The following is a 20976-nucleotide window of genomic DNA, read 5'->3' on the forward strand; positions in this document are numbered from 1 at the left end:
AAAACGACTATATGTATAAATCGCGATTAATACATATTTTTCCATATTCAGATAATTCTTTTCATTGGAGGAAAAGTATAAAGGTCGACGTAGCATTCGATTAGTAAAAAATAGAGAGATATGTCGTTTTTATAATTCTATTCGACAATATCAATGTACGCGACTACGGAATGACTTCTGACGACATTTTTGCAGACACCCTGCCCACTGCATATCATTATCGTTTATCCAATGCGTGGCGCGCGCGATCGTTTTCTTCGGACGATTCATAGCCGAAGAACGACAGGGCGACGCCAGGACATAAGGGCGCGTGTCGTATCGGAAGTGAAGACGCATCGCTGCAACGACACGTGAGAGGGAAGGTGGGGTCTAATGGGGTGCCGACGATTTCGCGAGGGCGAGGGCTGCGCCCCCGATAAGTCAAACAGGCTCCCGGGCCGTGGGAAGCATAAGTCACAAGCCTCCGGCGATAATTGTATTTGTAAACATTGGAAATTTACTGATAGGAAGAAGCGCGGCCACGATAGATTCAATTATCTTGATATCGCGAGAAGAGAGATCTCGCAATAATTATCTTCGATGAGTAGACTTCGACGGACTCTCATTACGCAAGAGAGAAATGTAACATTTATTCAGGCACATGTCTTTGACGTCAAATAATTATTATCCTTATACATAGTTTCCGTCAAAAAAAGAAACATAAATCGAGAGAAATATTATCTTTTTTTTCACCGAGAGAATTCTTTATCAACTTTTTAATATAATATTATTCATACACACTGATAACGCTTCAACGAATCCATATTCAAAAACTGCGTACTCTAATATATCAAATAAAAAAACATATCGATGTTCTTGATGTTTTATATATAAGTACATATATAGATGAGCATCCTAAATATATCGCACAAGTTACATATAATATTACGCGAAGTTATATACATATATATACACGGCGCTTGGGAATCACATGTATGTGCGTGTGTGTATGTGTATGTATATAGACATTAGCTAGCCCCCGATTCCCTCTGGGTGTTTGCTCTCGCCCGGTTGAAATGTTCGACGATACGTTTGTTCAATGCTGCTCTCGACGCTGAATTACACGTATCGTTCCGTCGCGAATTTTGCGCGCGCGGAATAATGTAAACTGCGAGCCCCGCTCTCTTCTCATATGTTCAACGTCGAAGAGAAGTCGAATACGCGGCGGGATTCGATTTTCGTCTGTCTATTACAACAATTACGTCCGCCGTCGCGGAAAATAATATCGCGCAACCCGGTGTCGATAGCGACGTTAATAAGCGCGCGCGCGCGGCGATAACGAAGGAAAAAAATGAAGAAAAAAAAAAAAGAGAACGAGAGAATCGCCGCTGGCTTAATATAAAGTGCTTACTCGCGTAATCCGATATCGATGATCGCCGACAAACGCCCGTGTTGATTCTTCCCGCTCTCTATCTAAGCCACGCTAAAAAAAACTCTGCCCCGCGGGCACAACTTCTCGCCGATTTTTAATAAAGGACCAATATTGCACTTGGAGAGTTATATACATCGTGATTATGTAGCGCGCAAAAATGAAAAATATGCAGCGAAAAATTATTTCTCACGCGCAAAAAGACTGATGTGATCGTCGAACGGGAAAACCGCAACGCGCGTGGAAAGTGTCGGCGACTAATTAAAGATGCACGTGCGGTGTGTCACGCGTTACCCATTGATTGATTCGCCGATTGCGACGATTATATCGAGCGAGTTGAACGGAACATCCGATGAATTAATTCTTCCTCCTCTACGGTCGTTGTTCCCGATGATGTTCGATGACGCGATCTCCTCGGTCGTTGTTGATGATGTTCGATGACGCGATCTCCTCATTCTCGTTTCGGCTCGATTTTGCACGTATAGTATTTATATTTCGGCATAGTTGTTGGTCATAGGACCGTGTCGAGAAGATGCGATATCTCGAGGAGAGAGTCTAGACATCTGCGCGCGATAACAGATTTTCCAACCAATTTCGAGGCCGAATCGACGCGTGCGAAACATTTCCGCGCGCTGTACATGATTTCGCGGTGATTTCAGCGGAGATTGACATCCTCCAATCCCGTTTAGCGAATTTCCAAACCCGGATTTATTTATCCAGACGAATTACCAGATGTCGAGTATTGATGCGACGTGGCTAAATAATTTTGCGATTATCGAGAGAGAGATACGCGATTAGATAATAAGAAACCAACAGACGAAGAATAAACGCCAAGAGAATTGGCACTTACTTGACATCTGGTGAAACTCGGGTACGTACTGTTCGCTGTCTTCGGTTTCAGAGCTGCTACCTACGCACAAGAGACATTTCGTATTAATTCATTTGTGATAATTTGAGCAGGAATTAATAAAACTACTAGAATAAAAATTCTCTAATTCGCGAATATCTAACGAGAATTTCTATTTTCCATTCCGCAGCAAAATCATCCCCCTTTGATCGTTCGTTACATTACATCCACCGCGTATTACATCGTAGTTGGGCAAGGTAATTAAAATTAATGTTCCGAGAGAATAGTGGCTGCACGTAATTATCTTCGCTGGTGGCTTAGGGATAATTTGATGCTACATCTCTAAATTCTAAAAATCAATAGCACAATTTCTTCGTAATAACGACTTTAATAACATTTCGATTTTTAACGTCTTAGCATTGTCATTATCATTATTATTTTACAAAAATGCTATTATTAATAATGCGAAAGAATATTCAATAGTTTTACCGTTGATATGTCATCTATATTTAAATTGTAAATTTATAAAAAAAAATTTTCATTTTCTTAATTTGGTCCTCAATAATGACATAATTACATTCCTTCAAAAATAAAGAGGACAAAAAATAACGCCCGAACAGGGACTCGAACCCTGGACCCTCAGATTAAAAGTCTGATGCTCTACCGACTGAGCTATCCGGGCTGATAACTTCCGTGGAATTAAAAGCGTATTCGAACTAAACTCATGCACAACGAATGAGGAAGGAAAGATAATTGAATTGTTATTATTATGTAAATTATTACAAAACAAAATGAAAATAAAATTTACAATAAAGCACTCACCATCTTGCAACCAAGTTTCCTGCCTGTAGCCTTGTGGCATGTATAATTCGCTTCCTGTAATCAATAAATTTTCCTCGAATTAACACGTGTGCGCGGGTGTGTATTAATATAGTTGCGTTATTGATCGCGAGATAAAATAAACAAAGGGCAAGAGAAAATGCAAATACATTTGTTTGGCTAAACGTTGAACAGTATTTGCCGTAAATTGACAGAACATGTCATGTGCTTCCGTTGTTTTTGATTAATTATTGATATATACCTATACACAATGTGTTCAACAAAAAAAAAAAGATATTTGATAGTTAACACGATAGGTGAATGGATGGGGGAAGAAGATATTTCTAGCCTCGATAAAAAGAGATACATCTTATCTGGAATCGAGATCGGCGAGATATGCGGGAAGACAAACGGTGCTGCTGAGTAGCTGCGAATGAATCAGAGGCAAAAACAAACCCTTCAGCGTGAATGGGCGCATAAGAATGCCAGCGTGGAAAACTGGGGTGCGTTTAATGGACCTCCAGAATTCGCCATGGGTAGCCACTCGGCGATAACCTCGTTTTGTTCCATGGCAGAATCCAGTCTAACGCGAATCGAATCTACTTACGCTACAGCTCATTGCTCGCGTATATAAAGAAATCTCCTCTGCAACGATACTTCAACCGTTCGCATACATGTCTTCGTGTATGTCATGAAATAAGTACGTCTAACTATACATGTAACATGATTTTATCATCATCGAGATTTACGAATTAATTTTGTTAACTGTCGAATGATGGATATTGTCACAGACATAAAATTCTTGTGTGCGTGTATCATATTTAATAATATTTAGATTATAGTTTGTGCATTCGTTACTTTAATAAGCTATCGACGCATCTTGTATCCAGGATTCTTAAAATTCGAAAGTTTTTTCTTGTAACTTTTCTCTGGCAAATTACATAATTTAAATAGCGAAAAACTTCTTTGATAATATTACATTTTATTATATAATACGATATGTAATATTAGATAATTATCCCCATAGATTGACATCTACAAATTAAAATCATTGAAATGAAATTAATGTAACGAAAAATATATATAAATCAATATCATAAAACGTACCCAATTAATTCATAAACTTTCGCATATCTTTTAATTAAATTTTCGCGTTATCTTATTGTTTAAATTATTACGATGCCGCTTCCAGATACGCGGTGAAAAAAGACGAACGAGAAAGCGGGGAGAGCAAGCAACAATATATTCCTATCCGTCATCGCGACGCGGCGCAGAGTTTCAATATTTCTGAATCGTCGTCGAAAAGTGGATCGAGCAATGGAGGGGACGTAACGCGATTATGATAGAGAAATTGCGGCATTATAGGCAGTGATTGAGTTAGGCGGAGGTGGTCCATCCTGGGTGAACGGTGGCTCCGCACGGCATGCCAATGCTAGATATAAAGTGTCAATCACTGCAGCCAGACGTCGGCCGGGGTGGTTCGGCCGACTCTCTTCGACGGGGGTACAATGGGGGGGGGGAGAGGTTCCACTGTGGGGACACCCCAGGGGAGTCTTTGCGGTGATAACACGTCACTTATTGAATTTCGTGTCGAGAAATTGGCGTCGCATTTCTAGGTCAAGGCTAAGACACTCGTCCGGAAGAAGAAGCATCATCGCGCCGGAGGAAGACGGCGCGAATTAACGTCTCGACGTCGGAAAATATTTCGAGAAATTTCGTCCCGAAATCTTTTCATTCGTGCTTTATCAAGCAAGGTAACCGACATTTGTCGAAGAAACGCGGTTACTCTCGAAATAAAAAGTATCATTGTCAAATGAAACAAATTACTGATATAAGAAAATATGTAATAATTGTAGATTTTCGTATATTTTTAGCATCGGAGACACATGGAGTTGGCCGAGTAGTTTGGAAAATGAGCCAAATAATTGGCAAGTATTCCGACCAGAGATTGTCTCGAGCGATGTTTCACGGTGCAGCCGCGTCTCGCCGCGACCTTTGGAAAATAATGTTGTCGTTGATGCGACTATATAAAGATATCGACTCGGCTGCCTGCGAGTGACAGGCTCTCTTCGGGGGGTATAGCTCCACCTTCCCTCTCTCCATCCACCCTCTCGTCTCTCGTCCTCCTTGCCGGCGCTTCGTTTCGGGGTACGCGTCCCGCACGTGTTCCTAAACGTGCCTCCCCCTCCCCCTCCCCCCCACGCTATGTGTGCGCTCTTCTCGGGATCTACACAGCGGCTTCGTGTGTATCGAAGGCCTCGCCCCCGATGGAAACGCGACATCTCCGAGCCGCGACGGTATCAAAGAGCTTCAAAGTCGAACGACCGGGGGAATCGAAGAATCGACCGGTCTCTTCTCTGCCCGCTCACCTTTTTCCCTTGATTGCATCCTCGCAAGCTCGTTAAGACGTAAAGTAGTTTTACAGCCCGTGGATACTTCTTTTCGGAAAAAAAAAGATCTCGAGTGACGCGCGTATGAGAGTTGTCCTAGGCTCGCGCGAGAGAATATTTCTCTTCACTGATATGATACCGCATATAATTAAAATATCGGATCGACTTTCAATGTTTTTTCATCATTAAAAATTCTACTCACCGGTGTGCAGTTTTTCATTGCTCGTGGTGTGAGACACTGAGTAATTGCCGGGACAATATTCGCCGGTAACTGTCTGAAGCGGCTCTGGTAATCTGCCGAATCCGTTTCCGGGCTAGAACAATCGAGAGAAGAGAGTTGTATGAATTAGTGTAAGATATATAAAGATTTTTAACAATATTTATTACTTTTACGCATTTGACGGATGTATTTCGAAAGTAAATCGTAATGTCAAACGCGAGCGAATGAAAGAGTGAATGTAATTAATATCAGAAAGTGATTGTGAGGCTCGAAGCTCTCAATATAGGAGCGAAAGACACAGTGAGAAATAGAGGGAGGTGGGTAAGAGAGGCGGCAAGGAAGACATCCGGTGAACGATTGGACGGTTTCCTCCTTGCGGGGCAATCTAGTGGTAAACTCAGTTACCGGTTTTGGGAATTTCGATAACGTAGACGTTCGGGCCTTTGACTCCGTAAAATTTGACTACAAACTGCGGGAATACGAATCGTCAAAAAATTGTGCGTGAAAAATTACGCTATTTTAAAAAAAAATACGTCCGCCGTCGCGGAAAATAATATCGCGCAACCCGGTGTCGATAGCGACGTTAATAAGCGCGCGCGCGCGGCGATAACGAAGGAAAAAAATGAAGAAAAAAAAAAAAAAAGAGAACGAGAGAATCGCCGCTGGCTTAATATAAAGTGCTTACTCGCGTAATCCGATATCGATGATCGCCGACAAACGCCCGTGTTGATTCTTCCCGCTCTCTATCTAAGCCACGCTAAAAAAAACTCTGCCCCGCGGGCACAACTTCTCGCCGATTTTTAATAAAGGACCAATATTGCACTTGGAGAGTTATATACATCGTGATTATGTAGCGCGCAAAAATGAAAAATATGCAGCGAAAAATTATTTCTCACGCGCAAAAAGACTGATGTGATCGTCGAACGGGAAAACCGCAACGCGCGTGGAAAGTGTCGGCGACTAATTAAAGATGCACGTGCGGTGTGTCACGCGTTACCCATTGATTGATTCGCCGATTGCGACGATTATATCGAGCGAGTTGAACGGAACATCCGATGAATTAATTCTTCCTCCTCTACGGTCGTTGTTCCCGATGATGTTCGATGACGCGATCTCCTCATTCTCGTTTCGGCTCGATTTTGCACGTATAGTATTTATATTTCGGCATAGTTGAACGTCATAGGACCGTGTCGAGAAGATGCGATATCTCGAGGAGAGAGTCTAGACATCTGCGCGCGATAACAGATTTTCCAACCAATTTCGAGGCCGAATCGACGCGTGCGAAACATTTCCGCGCGCTGTACATGATTTCGCGGTGATTTCAGCGGAGATTGACATCCTCCAATCCCGTTTAGCGAATTTCCAAACCCGGATTTATTTATCCAGACGAATTACCAGATGTCGAGTATTGATGCGACGTGGCTAAATAATTTTGCGATTATCGAGAGAGAGATACGCGATTAGATAATAAGAAACCAACAGACGAAGAATAAACGCCAAGAGAATTGGCACTTACTTGACATCTGGTGAAACTCGGGTACGTACTGTTCGCTGTCTTCGGTTTCAGAGCTGCTACCTACGCACAAGAGACATTTCGTATTAATTCATTTGTGATAATTTGAGCAGGAATTAATAAAACTACTAGAATAAAAATTCTCTAATTCGCGAATATCTAACGAGAATTTCTATTTTCCATTCCGCAGCAAAATCATCCCCCTTTGATCGTTCGTTACATTACATCCACCGCGTATTACATCGTAGTTGGGCAAGGTAATTAAAATTAATGTTCCGAGAGAATAGTGGCTGCACGTAATTATCTTCGCTGGTGGCTTAGGGATAATTTGATGCTACATCTCTAAATTCTAAAAATCAATAGCACAATTTCTTCGTAATAACGACTTTAATAACATTTCGATTTTTAACGTCTTAGCATTGTCATTATCATTATTATTTTACAAAAATGCTATTATTAATAATGCGAAAGAATATTCAATAGTTTTACCGTTGATATGTCATCTATATTTAAATTGTAAATTTATAAAAAAAAATTTTCATTTTCTTAATTTGGTCCTCAATAATGACATAATTACATTCCTTCAAAAATAAAGAGGACAAAAAATAACGCCCGAACAGGGACTCGAACCCTGGACCCTCAGATTAAAAGTCTGATGCTCTACCGACTGAGCTATCCGGGCTGATAACTTCCGTGGAATTAAAAGCGTATTCGAACTAAACTCATGCACAACGAATGAGGAAGGAAAGATAATTGAATTGTTATTATTATGTAAATTATTACAAAACAAAATGAAAATAAAATTTACAATAAAGCACTCACCATCTTGCAACCAAGTTTCCTGCCTGTAGCCTTGTGGCATGTATAATTCGCTTCCTGTAATCAATAAATTTTCCTCGAATTAACACGTGTGCGCGGGTGTGTATTAATATAGTTGCGTTATTGATCGCGAGATAAAATAAACAAAGGGCAAGAGAAAATGCAAATACATTTGTTTGGCTAAACGTTGAACAGTATTTGCCGTAAATTGACAGAACATGTCATGTGCTTCCGTTGTTTTTGATTAATTATTGATATATACCTATACACAATGTGTTCAACAAAAAAAAAAAGATATTTGATAGTTAACACGATAGGTGAATGGATGGGGGAAGAAGATATTTCTAGCCTCGATAAAAAGAGATACATCTTATCTGGAATCGAGATCGGCGAGATATGCGGGAAGACAAACGGTGCTGCTGAGTAGCTGCGAATGAATCAGAGGCAAAAACAAACCCTTCAGCGTGAATGGGCGCATAAGAATGCCAGCGTGGAAAACTGGGGTGCGTTTAATGGACCTCCAGAATTCGCCATGGGTAGCCACTCGGCGATAACCTCGTTTTGTTCCATGGCAGAATCCAGTCTAACGCGAATCGAATCTACTTACGCTACAGCTCATTGCTCGCGTATATAAAGAAATCTCCTCTGCAACGATACTTCAACCGTTCGCATACATGTCTTCGTGTATGTCATGAAATAAGTACGTCTAACTATACATGTAACATGATTTTATCATCATCGAGATTTACGAATTAATTTTGTTAACTGTCGAATGATGGATATTGTCACAGACATAAAATTCTTGTGTGCGTGTATCATATTTAATAATATTTAGATTATAGTTTGTGCATTCGTTACTTTAATAAGCTATCGACGCATCTTGTATCCAGGATTCTTAAAATTCGAAAGTTTTTTCTTGTAACTTTTCTCTGGCAAATTACATAATTTAAATAGCGAAAAACTTCTTTGATAATATTACATTTTATTATATAATACGATATGTAATATTAGATAATTATCCCCATAGATTGACATCTACAAATTAAAATCATTGAAATGAAATTAATGTAACGAAAAACATATATAAATCAATATCATAAAACGTACCCAATTAATTCATAAACTTTCGCATATCTTTTAATTAAATTTTCGCGTTATCTTATTGTTTAAATTATTACGATGCCGCTTCCAGATACGCGGTGAAAAAAGACGAACGAGAAAGCGGGGAGAGCAAGCAACAATATATTCCTATCCGTCATCGCGACGCGGCGCAGAGTTTCAATATTTCTGAATCGTCGTCGAAAAGTGGATCGAGCAATGGAGGGGACGTAACGCGATTATGATAGAGAAATTGCGGCATTATAGGCAGTGATTGAGTTAGGCGGAGGTGGTCCATCCTGGGTGAACGGTGGCTCCGCACGGCATGCCAATGCTAGATATAAAGTGTCAATCACTGCAGCCAGACGTCGGCCGGGGTGGTTCGGCCGACTCTCTTCGACGGGGGTACAATGGGGGGGGGGAGAGGTTCCACTGTGGGGACACCCCAGGGGAGTCTTTGCGGTGATAACACGTCACTTATTGAATTTCGTGTCGAGAAATTGGCGTCGCATTTCTAGGTCAAGGCTAAGACACTCGTCCGGAAGAAGAAGCATCATCGCGCCGGAGGAAGACGGCGCGAATTAACGTCTCGACGTCGGAAAATATTTCGAGAAATTTCGTCCCGAAATCTTTTCATTCGTGCTTTATCAAGCAAGGTAACCGACATTTGTCGAAGAAACGCGGTTACTCTCGAAATAAAAAGTATCATTGTCAAATGAAACAAATTACTGATATAAGAAAATATGTAATAATTGTAGATTTTCGTATATTTTTAGCATCGGAGACACATGGAGTTGGCCGAGTAGTTTGGAAAATGAGCCAAATAATTGGCAAGTATTCCGACCAGAGATTGTCTCGAGCGATGTTTCACGGTGCAGCCGCGTCTCGCCGCGACCTTTGGAAAATAATGTTGTCGTTGATGCGACTATATAAAGATATCGACTCGGCTGCCTGCGAGTGACAGGCTCTCTTCGGGGGGTATAGCTCCACCTTCCCTCTCTCCATCCACCCTCTCGTCTCTCGTCCTCCTTGCCGGCGCTTCGTTTCGGGGTACGCGTCCCGCACGTGTTCCTAAACGTGCCTCCCCCTCCCCCTCCCCCCCACGCTATGTGTGCGCTCTTCTCGGGATCTACACAGCGGCTTCGTGTGTATCGAAGGCCTCGCCCCCGATGGAAACGCGACATCTCCGAGCCGCGACGGTATCAAAGAGCTTCAAAGTCGAACGACCGGGGGAATCGAAGAATCGACCGGTCTCTTCTCTGCCCGCTCACCTTTTTCCCTTGATTGCATCCTCGCAAGCTCGTTAAGACGTAAAGTAGTTTTACAGCCCGTGGATACTTCTTTTCGGAAAAAAAAAGATCTCGAGTGACGCGCGTATGAGAGTTGTCCTAGGCTCGCGCGAGAGAATATTTCTCTTCACTGATATGATACCGCATATAATTAAAATATCGGATCGACTTTCAATGTTTTTTCATCATTAAAAATTCTACTCACCGGTGTGCAGTTTTTCATTGCTCGTGGTGTGAGACACTGAGTAGTTGCCGGGACAATATTCGCCGGTAACTGTCTGAAGCGGCTCTGGTAATCTGCCGAATCCGTTTCCGGGCTAGAACAATCGAGAGAAGAGAGTTGTATGAATTAGTGTAAGATATATAAAGATTTTTAACAATATTTATTACTTTTACGCATTTGACGGATGTATTTCGAAAGTAAATCGTAATGTCAAACGCGAGCGAATGAAAGAGTGAATGTAATTAATATCAGAAAGTGATTGTGAGGCTCGAAGCTCTCAATATAGGAGCGAAAGACACAGTGAGAAATAGAGGGAGGTGGGTAAGAGAGGCGGCAAGGAAGACATCCGGTGAACGATTGGACGGTTTCCTCCTTGCGGGGCAATCTAGTGGTAAACTCAGTTACCGGTTTTGGGAATTTCGATAACGTAGACGTTCGGGCCTTTGACTCCGTAAAATTTGACTACAAACTGCGGGAATACGAATCGTCAAAAAATTGTGCGTGAAAAATTACGCTATTTTAAAAAAAAAAAAAAAAAAAAAGACAGGATCACTCTATTACGTAGGAATTAAGTTAATAAAGTGATAAAATAATTAAAAGGCTAAAATGCACCGTCCGGAAGATGAATTGTCCCTTATTGAATGCGAACACATTTCTGATAGGGGATATATATTGATATTAACGAGTATCCGGCGGACTCACGCTGCTCAAAGTTCCATTATTTGTTCATAATTTCTCCTCGAGATTTTCCTTTGATCGCAATTAATCGTCGTCCGCAATTATCTGCCGTGATGGCATGGCGCCCGTAATCCGCGCGCTTGGACATAAATTTTAATTACATTCACTATTACCGCCTTAAATGTTTAATACGCCTGCCAATCCGTTACGTATATACATATTTACTGATGCAAAAATGACTGACGCTGATAAAGAATGTTCCCATTATGTGCATAAATAAATAAATATGTTCTCTAAGTAAGGGTTAAAAATTATCCGAAATAAAACTTCGAAAATATTCGCGCGGGGGGAGAAACTCTATAATTCAAACAAATTTAGAAAAAAAATTATCCATATTATAAATATATAATATATATTGAAGATTTATATCTGTACACCATCGCGAGCATTTATTATTTTATACGGCAAGTGTACATACGAGGCAAGTGCACAAAAAAAAATCGGATATCTTAGGTTTTCATATTTAATATAAAATATTTAAATATTTATATTACACACACACAACATGAAATAACTAAGCTGCGTGAATTTTTATGACCAAGATGAATCTTTGTGAGAAATCGTTGATCTTTCATTTCCATCGGGGCTTTTTTGTCAAACAGAGGATTTAACAGCGAATTAATCAGGCAATGACGCGTGAGCGGGAAGCGCAAACACGAGGAGTGCGCGTACCATTTAACGTTAAAGGCCCGACGTGACCTTTCCCAGCGGACGGATGCGCGTTTTAGACGAATGCATTCGGCAGGCGAGTTTATTTACGCGCGTTTATGTGTCTCTCATGAAAACGAGATACCCACGACGAGTCGAGGGTACGCCCCGTCGTTCGCGACGGGGCTGCAACAGGGGTCGCGGCGACGGCACCCCATTTCACGTTCTCCACCCTCGTATAGTAATTGCGCATTTTGGTTCGGTTTATAATAAAGTCATCGAGAACATCGCGAAACTGTATCCCTTCTCCGACGGATCGGGAAGCATCGCGGGAAGATTTTAGATACGTACTCTTTCAAATGGAATCAGTGTATTATCACTGAAAAATAGTGAATAGTCACTGATGGACGCAGTTACATAAGTATAGCACTGAAAATCAATAAAATCTCACTGAAAGAATCAGTTGGTGATAGTGGCTATTTCAATCAGTGGTATTTAAATGCATCTTATAATAAAATATTATATATGAGATAAATTTATATAGCAATATATTTTGTTAAATAAGTATCTTCGAATTGATCGCGAGTCTTGTTCATTTTTATACATTTATCATATCTTAAAAGTAAATAATACTAACATATATAATTCTGAATTTGAATATTAATTATACTTGTTTCCAAATATAAACTTGTCCAAAAATAGCAGTTTAAAATAAATTTAAAAAAATCTTTAAAGGCTACATCTTGCAAATATAATTTTTCAATAAAACTACTGCCACAATCAGTAAGACATAACGGAGGAGCAAAGTGTGAATGTTTTCACTGATCTTCGGTAAAATCTTATATCATTGCTTTAATCGATGACGTTTTTAATCAATTTAGAAGTAACATCATAACAACGATACGGGGATAAAAATTACAAAGAGTGAATTTTAGGGAGAGCAAGGATAAATCTGAAATAATCCTATTATTGAAATAGACAACTTATATAAACAAGCGCATGGAATATTTTTAACGGGATGCATATTTTACGCGTGTCCTATTTTGTCCAATGAATAGATAAAAGCCGGTGGAGTTTTCTCTGCTAATTATGTGCCGATAATAGCAGCGACGGTCAATTTTATCAATTACACGCGAGAGAAATCCCGCTGTTGTGTACTTTGCCAAGAAAGTTTTCCTGCCGTCTTTTCCTACCCTCATGCGGCGACGAGGTGCGAAGACAATAACAGAGGTGGACACTGGAAGGCAGACAATGCCTGGCGAAAGGAACAATATATAGAGATCTCGAGATTAAAGAACGCGTCACACAACGGCCGAGTTTATCAGCTAATTGCTTTCCTCAATGCATCGCAAAAATCGTGCTAGAGAAGAAGAACATTTTTGTTCTCGTCCTAATTGAGTCTCGACAATCGAGGGAATATTTTGTGATAAATATATTTTTTATTTTATTACATGGTATCTACTCAAATCTTATAAAAAAATTCCCTGAAAATTCCTTGACCTTCCAAGTATTTTTATTCAAAATTTCAGGTAAAAAGAATATTTTAAAGATTTCTTTTGTTGTAATTTTCTAAAATAAAATTTTTTATTGTTTGCGTTTTCTGATACTTTTCTCAAAGGAAAAACATGATGTCACTTAAGTTTCAAGTGCTACATTTGGACATGTACTAAAAAAAACTGAATAGCTTTCGTAAGATAAACATATTTCTCACTTACAAAAATTTCAGTAAAAGAATTCCCTGATTCTCCTGATTTTTCCAGGTATAACAAAAATTCCTGAGAATTCCAAGTTTTCCAGGGAATGGACACCTTATACTATAAGATGAAGTAATAAATCTTTGCGCTTCTACTATCGATTAGACTGGTGTTTTTAAAGTGCTCATAATAATTTAATTAATTTATATTCATCATAACAGGGAGAGAGAAGGTAAATGCAATATAATAAAAATAAGCTATAAAAATTCAATATCTTTCAAGCAAAAGTGTAAACAAATATGAAAATTTCACATCGAGCATTACGAACATTTGCGTATGAATAAATGATTATTAACGCCGCGTAAAAATGTGCAAAAGATTAAATCCGAGTAAAAGGACCGTATAAAAGTACGCAGTATCATTAGCCGATTTATGGAGCCAGTTCCACGGAGAAATTAATCAAGGTGAGCAGCTAAACATCCAGCGCGGTAATCCCGCAGCATGTCCCATCCCCGAGAAAGTCGTCCCTAATCATGGGAAACTCGAGTGGTGACATATGCTATCTCGCGGCAGTCAATTAAACGGCGCCGCCGATTCGACGGAGGAGACGGGGGGGAGAAGCGTGTGTGGGAATCGGCTGATTTTTAGAATCAACAAACATAAATCAAGTGCCTCGCGGGTGCCCCTCTCGCCGAGTCATCCCCTCCCCGCGCGTGTCCATTGACCACCCGCGGATACTCGTGTCGTGTCGTGTCGTGTCGTCACGGTGGTGGCACGCACGCACGCATGCACGCACGCGGGGAATATAACGGTGACAATTACGTGTTTAGAGGACACAGAAGGGGTGGCACCCGTGGGACGAGCCACCGGAGCGTGGAGGCGCGTGCCGCGGCAATTCGCCACCCGGTCGTCAAGCGATCATCTCTCGAGTGGTTGGCATTGTACGCGCGATGATCCCGGATCTCGTGCCGCACTCGGTAAGGATGACTCCATTGTACGTCGGAGCGGCCAGGCTTCAGGGTGGCCGGATATCCGGATCGAACGGAACGCGATGGCCCTTACGCGGCGGTGCTCTCTTAATGGATCTTAAACACTTTTCGCGACGGTAATGCGTTTCCCGGTTTTTCTTAAATATTCTTTTTACGTGTTGGATTTGATAAAGAAGCGATAAAGGCGCGGTGAAGAGGATCGATTAAATCTATTTGTATTTTGAGTAAATATAACTGAATATTATTACGCATACACGTAAGCCCCCTTTGTTCTCTTATTTTATCCTGTCTTTATATTATAAAATAAATTTTATTTCATTACATTTTTATTTTGCTTTTCATTTCATATATTAAAAATTTTTGAGGCGAATATCGAAGAGATTCCGCAACAAATCATTCCGATTACATTATATCACTGTAAGTTACAATGGAATTTTTGCATGTCTTTGTGTGGTTGACACTAATAAAGTCGATATGTTTATTGGGCATTCTGTTATTAATGTTGCTTCAAATTATATTCCATAAAGTTATAAAAATTTTTCTACACAACGCTACAGAAATAAGAATTTAAAAAAATGACTTGATTAATTATTTTGACATTTCAATCTTTTTTTTTTTTTTAAAGAAGGACAATCAGAATCTGTCTAATTGCGATATATGTATTTATGTACTTGATCTAATGCATTATAAAATAAAATTCTTTTTTTAATGTAAGCGGTAACTTTATTTAGATGTGTATCTAACTTATTCTTCGCTCTGGTACGCATAAACAAATAAAGTCAATTAAAGGTTACAAATTTTCAAATTAAAGAATAATTTAGATCGATCGATAAAGATCACAATAAACTTATCAATCATGTATATTTCAGATAGAGCTCTTATCAATCATAAAAGCCTTATTTTTGAGAAAATGAATGAACTTTCAACTACTTACTAAGCCCGCCAATTCCGTCGTCGCAGCAGGCACCTCCTGATCGGCAATGTTCATCATAACTTCGCGGCTCGCCGTTTCGTTCCGCGGCCTATTCTTATCAAAGGAAAAACTTGTCACTAAAAGACGAGCAGATTCTCCGATCCAATTCGAGAAAAAAATACGTAACCGAGTTGGCGCGACACGAACGAGCCTCGTCGATCGTCGCTGGTGTTGCGGCGCGAAGATCGAAGATAGCACTGAATCGGGTGATTTGATCTCGTTGCAAGTAAGGGGGTGAGCCACCCTCGCGGTCGGAACCGGGGGTTGTGTCTCCGGCAGGGTGTACGCCCCCAACGTGACGTAGAATTCAGTCCTGCGCGTATTTCGCTTCCTTGGACCATTGCAACCGGGTGCTGGGCGGAGCTTGAAATTCATTGGCGACACACGTTCGAGATACGAGGGATGATGCTGCATCTCGCGAGAGAGAGCATTGGGTTCTCCACGGCAGCGAGTTTCGCAAATTCGATTCGATCGCCATAGATAGAGATATTCGCGCGGTACGTCCAATAAAACTTCAAGTCATCCCGAATGAATGCACGGGTTCCAGAAATCCGCGATAAAATTATGAAGGAAAAATTAACTTTTCTTGGAGAGACGGCAAGTTTTACATATTTAGCAAAATTGTTGAAAAAAATTCTGTATCTATGTCCAATAAATTAAACACGACGAACTGATTAGAAAATGATATGAAACCTAATATGAAAATATGACAGCAAAATGTAAAAATCATATTTATAATTTTTTTCTTTTTCGTTTTAATCTCAATAATAAGAGAAGAGACAAAGGTCTAATATAAATAAAGGTAATCTCTATTCAGTGATTACCTCTTGTAACAATAAAATAAAAGCTTATCTCAACTAAATAGAGGACTTTAGAATTAATTAACACAATTGATATATTCTTTCAATATATATAACTATTAAATTTATCTCATTTAAATTATATTTATTTTTTTATCATTCATAGGAAAATAATTGTTGCTCCAGAATTTTATTTGCCTGCAATCACATTTCTTTTTTATAAATTTATGCATTATGATTAAAAGAGTCGGTCATAATATTCGTTATCAATAGACGTTACCGCTTTGTACATCTGCTGATAAAGACGATGACAGCTCGACACACTCGACAACAAGATTTCACCATCAAGATGTCACCACTAGAGAAAGATACACGCGTGCGTTCTGGCTGAATGTGTGGTCCACAATTTTTCACGGCTTTTGCGATATCTCTTTTGCTATTTTGCGGTCACGAAATTACGAGTAAAAATGAGCTCGTGTTATAAAATGAATTGAGCAAGTTGACGTGATACGCGACAGCGCGATTGACGCATCAATCATGTTGTAAACATCAGTTATTCCTAACCGTGTGGAGAGGCGAATATCAAGAAGTAAATTTCGGAGTAAATCATCTCGACAATATATTACATCATTGTAAGTAACGACGATTTTTTGTGACTTGCACCTTTCATTGTGTATTTAATTAGGCTGATATTGTGACGTCGATATATTTACTTTACTACAGATACTTTATTATTGACGGTACTCCAAAAATTATTAACCATTTCTTACACACACATGCTAACACATGCTATTAGATTTAGATAAGAATCAAGATAGAATTACTCGATTAATTAATTTTTTGATTATAAGATTGGAGTAATATAAATGATGATGCAGAAAATTTTGGAGCCATAAATTGTTGACGTGTAACATCGCATTTCGAACATATAATTGTTATGCATTGAATATTATTAATTGTAATTTCTTTCTTTTGTTAGACCCACTACCTTACGTATAAACGCATTAAATCTTGTTAAATATTCTACAAAATTTTTATAATGTTCGTTTTTCAATCGATCGACTCCCAAATGTCACTTTGACGTTTTGCGCATAATTGACATAACGACATGGTACATTAAAGACACATTTACGTGCAAAAGCAATATTATAAAGTTCTCTCTCATTTCAATGCTAAGATCAAAATTTAATGTATAATACTTATGTATACGTCATATTATTTGTAAGAGTATAATATTCGAAAAGCTCATTTTGAGGTTAGATTAACCTAATTTCTTATAGTTGTGATAGCTGTCTTCTCTATGATTAAGCGATAATATTTTATAATTTTAGATTGATTTGTCTTAAATGGTAAATATAATATTTATATATTTACAGATTTTACGAAATTTTGGGCGTTAATGCTCATAATATACCGATGAGATATGCGGCATCAGGTTGGACCAAATCCTCCGCGAATCTACCTGCTTGATTCATCTATCGCTACAAACTACAATATCTGCGCTTATCGGAGAGATGTCCGCGGTAGAGGCAACACCGTTCATCCGCACCATCGAGTGGGACATGATGGACAAAACAAAGTTCTTTCCACTCAGCATGCTGTCCTCGTTCTCGGTCAGATGCTGTCTATATCCTCTGACAGTGATCAAGACTCGGCTTCAAGTGCAGAGACAAAATCACATGTACAATGGTATAATTAATTCCGATATCGAATCGATATTTCATTATTTGTAGAAGAAATAATATTCTTACAAATGATATATGATTTTCTTCTTTCATATGATAGGTATGATAGACGCGTGTAGAAAAATTTACAAAGTCGAAGGCGTCACGGGCCTTTACAGAGGCTTCTGGATAAGCTCCATTCAAATTGTTTCCGGAGTATTTTACGTATCGACGTACGAGGGTGTACGTCATCTACTCACGCAGGATACACCCCTCGGACGTGTTGACTCGAAGGTTAAAGCCTTGATTGCCGGCGGTGCTGCCAGTTTAGTCGGACAAACAATCGTCGTTCCCTTCGATGTTCTCAGTCAACATTTAATGGTTCTCGGGATCAATAGTACTAAACACGGCAGAGTGTACGTGGATAAGGTAAGTCGCAAAATTTTTATAGATTTCTTGGACTTTCCTTTAACCGCGATTTATATTATGTATTTGAAATATTAATTGTACACGTTCTTCGCAGATGGGAATGAATCCGTTGGGTTTGACCCTCGAACCTGGAAAAACTCGCGCACAAATCTCTGCCGAAATAATAAAATTAATCTATCAGAGAGATGGTTATCGCGGCTTCTATCGAGGATACATCGCGTCTTTATGCGCGTATGTACCTAACAGCGCTCTTTGGTGGGGATTGTACACAGTTTATCAGGGTAAGCGTACTTTGTACCTTCTAAGCAAATCACAGAGATAATAAAAGAATGATAATTAATTTTTCATATTTTTTTCCTCCGTATAGACGAGCTTATAAGGGTGCTCCCGGGATGGTTTTCGCATCTATGTATACAAGCGATAGCGGGCACGCTAGGAGGCTTTACGACCACGATTATTACAAATCCCCTGGACATCGTGAGGGCGAGATTGCAGGTGCAACGGTTAGACAGTATGTTCAGTGCGTTTAGGATACTGTGGATCGAGGAAGGACTGCTTATGTTCACCAAAGGACTCTCCGCGAGACTTGTGCAATCCGCGTGCTTCAGTTTCTCGATAATCCTAGGATACGAGACCATCAAGAGAGTGAGCATAACCGAGGAATACAAGAGTTACATTCGGTGGTGAGCTCCAGAGTTACTATTACGATTAATTTCACACGGACGGAATGGCGTGCATTCCATCCGCAATTTTTTATACAACCGCGATGCGCCCTTCAGTATGTGTATCACTTTCTACGCATAAAAAAAAGTTTCGTCATAAATCAATTAGCAAATTTACTGTATGATAGTAAAAATATCCTATAAAAAAGTTAGATTCTTACGTAAAAAAAAAAAAAAAAGAATTATTTTCTTCGGAGCTATACAATAAAAAAAATCATGTTCTTTATATCATTAAATTATAGTACGTTTTGTGTAGCGATCGAAAAAGTTATAGCTTTCGTTATATTTGAATAAATAAAATTGTGCAATCGTGTGCGTGCTTTTCGCGTCATTGCCCAAATTCACGCACTGCAATTTAATACGTTAGTCCCCCCCCCCCCAAAAAAAAAAGAAAAAAAAGAAAAGAAAAGAAACTTCGAAAAGAGATACTTTGGTGTACATAAAACGATGGCTTCGAATCTAACAGAACTGTATGAAATAGTGACAACTAGGTGAATTCTTTATATAAATATAATGAAGCGCGCATTTTGTACGCTACTGTTATGTGTCAGACGGAGTACAAAACTTTGTAACATGTTACATTAGATATGTTACTGTGATACAAATATAATAAATATGCTCCTATCCGTGTTTTCAAGACGGCTTGTATGTTAAATACGTGTTCGCGTTTGTATCGCGTTGAGAGAGATGTGTTAATGATAAAATAATATATAGATACACACAGAATCCTAGTCAAATATGGGCATAATGTGTACGAACGTATATACGTATATATATCGGCCGTCCTGAAGATATGAATTTAGAATGTAATATCTGAATTAAATGGATTACTAACTCAGAGAGATGAAATATCGATATATCATATACGTATACTGTAAAAAAATTCAAGAAACAAGATTATTTAATACCGCTTACTATATATTGTCTATGTACATACGGAAAGATTGAGATCCCTGATAAATATTAAGAGGATGTGAATAAATTTTATCATATACATTATAAATTGCGCACATATCGCTTATTTTCTCCTTAAAAACGAATCGTCTTATAATGTTTTATGATCCCAAAGCACGTGTATTTTTTTAATTTGAATATAAATAGCTTTAATTTAATTAGCGCGCATGATACGGAAAATTGGCCCCTCTCGGTGCGATGTAAGCGCAACCGGGCAAATTAGCGCACCGCATTAAAATTAACTCGAAATGCAAATCGGAGGTTGAACGAACCTACGAGGATAGACAAAGACCAACGCGCGTTCCCGAGTTCCTATTCCACGAGTGAACGATGCATCGATTGGTATGCACCGTGGAGTGGATCAATCTGACATCTCCTGCCGATGACTGGGCGCCAGATTGGCGCTGCGATTTTACCTATGCCGGCGTCGTTGCCGCGACCTAAGGATGCATGAATTATTCCAGGGCCGAGCGTAACGCCTGTCGGCCGATTAATCGGATCCAAGCGAAACGACCTTCGCGCGAGCAATGAAAGTTATAATTGCATAATTGTACATGCAAATGCGCGTCACGTTGAATGTTAAATGTCAGAGACTCAGGTACGGCTAAAATTAATTTTGCAATCCTCTCTTTATCACATTCAAAACCTATGGAGCGTACTACAATTATTTTGACCTCATTTGAAAGATAATTTAATTCCGAACAAAAAGTTTCCTATGAACATGGGTCGAAAAATGCTT

General features: G+C 39.4%; 2 protein-coding genes and 2 non-coding genes across 4 annotated transcripts in view; 1 reads left to right on the plus strand and 3 right to left on the minus strand.

Moving 5' to 3' along the window:
- The window catches only part of LOC115239018, a 94217-nt gene that overhangs the window by 9633 nt on the left and 63608 nt on the right, over nucleotides 1–20976 (minus strand). The window contains exons 5-11 of the mRNA XM_029813304.1: nucleotides 10609–10720; nucleotides 8020–8073; nucleotides 7201–7260; nucleotides 7069–7106; nucleotides 5667–5778; nucleotides 3078–3131; nucleotides 2259–2318 (exon numbers count right to left, since the gene is read on the minus strand). Coding sequence (XP_029669164.1) covers nucleotides 2259–2318; nucleotides 3078–3131; nucleotides 5667–5778; nucleotides 7069–7106; nucleotides 7201–7260; nucleotides 8020–8073; nucleotides 10609–10720 — 490 coding nt within the window. The remainder of the gene's footprint in view (nucleotides 1–2258; nucleotides 2319–3077; nucleotides 3132–5666; nucleotides 5779–7068; nucleotides 7107–7200; nucleotides 7261–8019; nucleotides 8074–10608; nucleotides 10721–20976) is intronic.
- Nucleotides 2865–2937, minus strand: Trnak-uuu. The gene has a single exon. It is a non-coding gene; the product is annotated as a tRNA-Lys (tRNA).
- On the minus strand, nucleotides 7807–7879 carry Trnak-uuu. The gene has a single exon. It is a non-coding gene; the product is annotated as a tRNA-Lys (tRNA).
- On the plus strand, nucleotides 16807–20286 carry LOC115239003 (solute carrier family 25 member 44). The gene is made up of 5 exons (XM_029813283.1): nucleotides 16807–17100; nucleotides 17845–18157; nucleotides 18254–18561; nucleotides 18656–18842; nucleotides 18929–20286. Exons 2-5 carry the CDS (start codon nucleotides 17983–17985, stop codon nucleotides 19246–19248), a joined length of 990 nt encoding a protein of 329 aa, XP_029669143.1. The 5' UTR covers nucleotides 16807–17100; nucleotides 17845–17982; the 3' UTR covers nucleotides 19249–20286.

This window comes from Formica exsecta, unplaced genomic scaffold (assembly GCF_003651465.1).
Source record: "Formica exsecta isolate Colony F162 unplaced genomic scaffold, ASM365146v1 scaffold363, whole genome shotgun sequence".
Taxonomy (NCBI): Eukaryota; Metazoa; Arthropoda; class Insecta; order Hymenoptera; family Formicidae; genus Formica; species Formica exsecta.

Coding starts and splice junctions, on each gene's coding strand:
- LOC115239003 (XM_029813283.1), top strand. CDS start 17,983: ATGTCCGCGGTAGAGGCAACACCGTTCATCCGCACCATCGAGTGGGAC. Junction 18,158..18,253: donor ACAAAATCACATGTACAATG/GTATAATTAATT, acceptor TTCATATGATAG/GTATGATAGACGCGTGTAGA. Junction 18,562..18,655: donor GCAGAGTGTACGTGGATAAG/GTAAGTCGCAAA, acceptor CGTTCTTCGCAG/ATGGGAATGAATCCGTTGGG.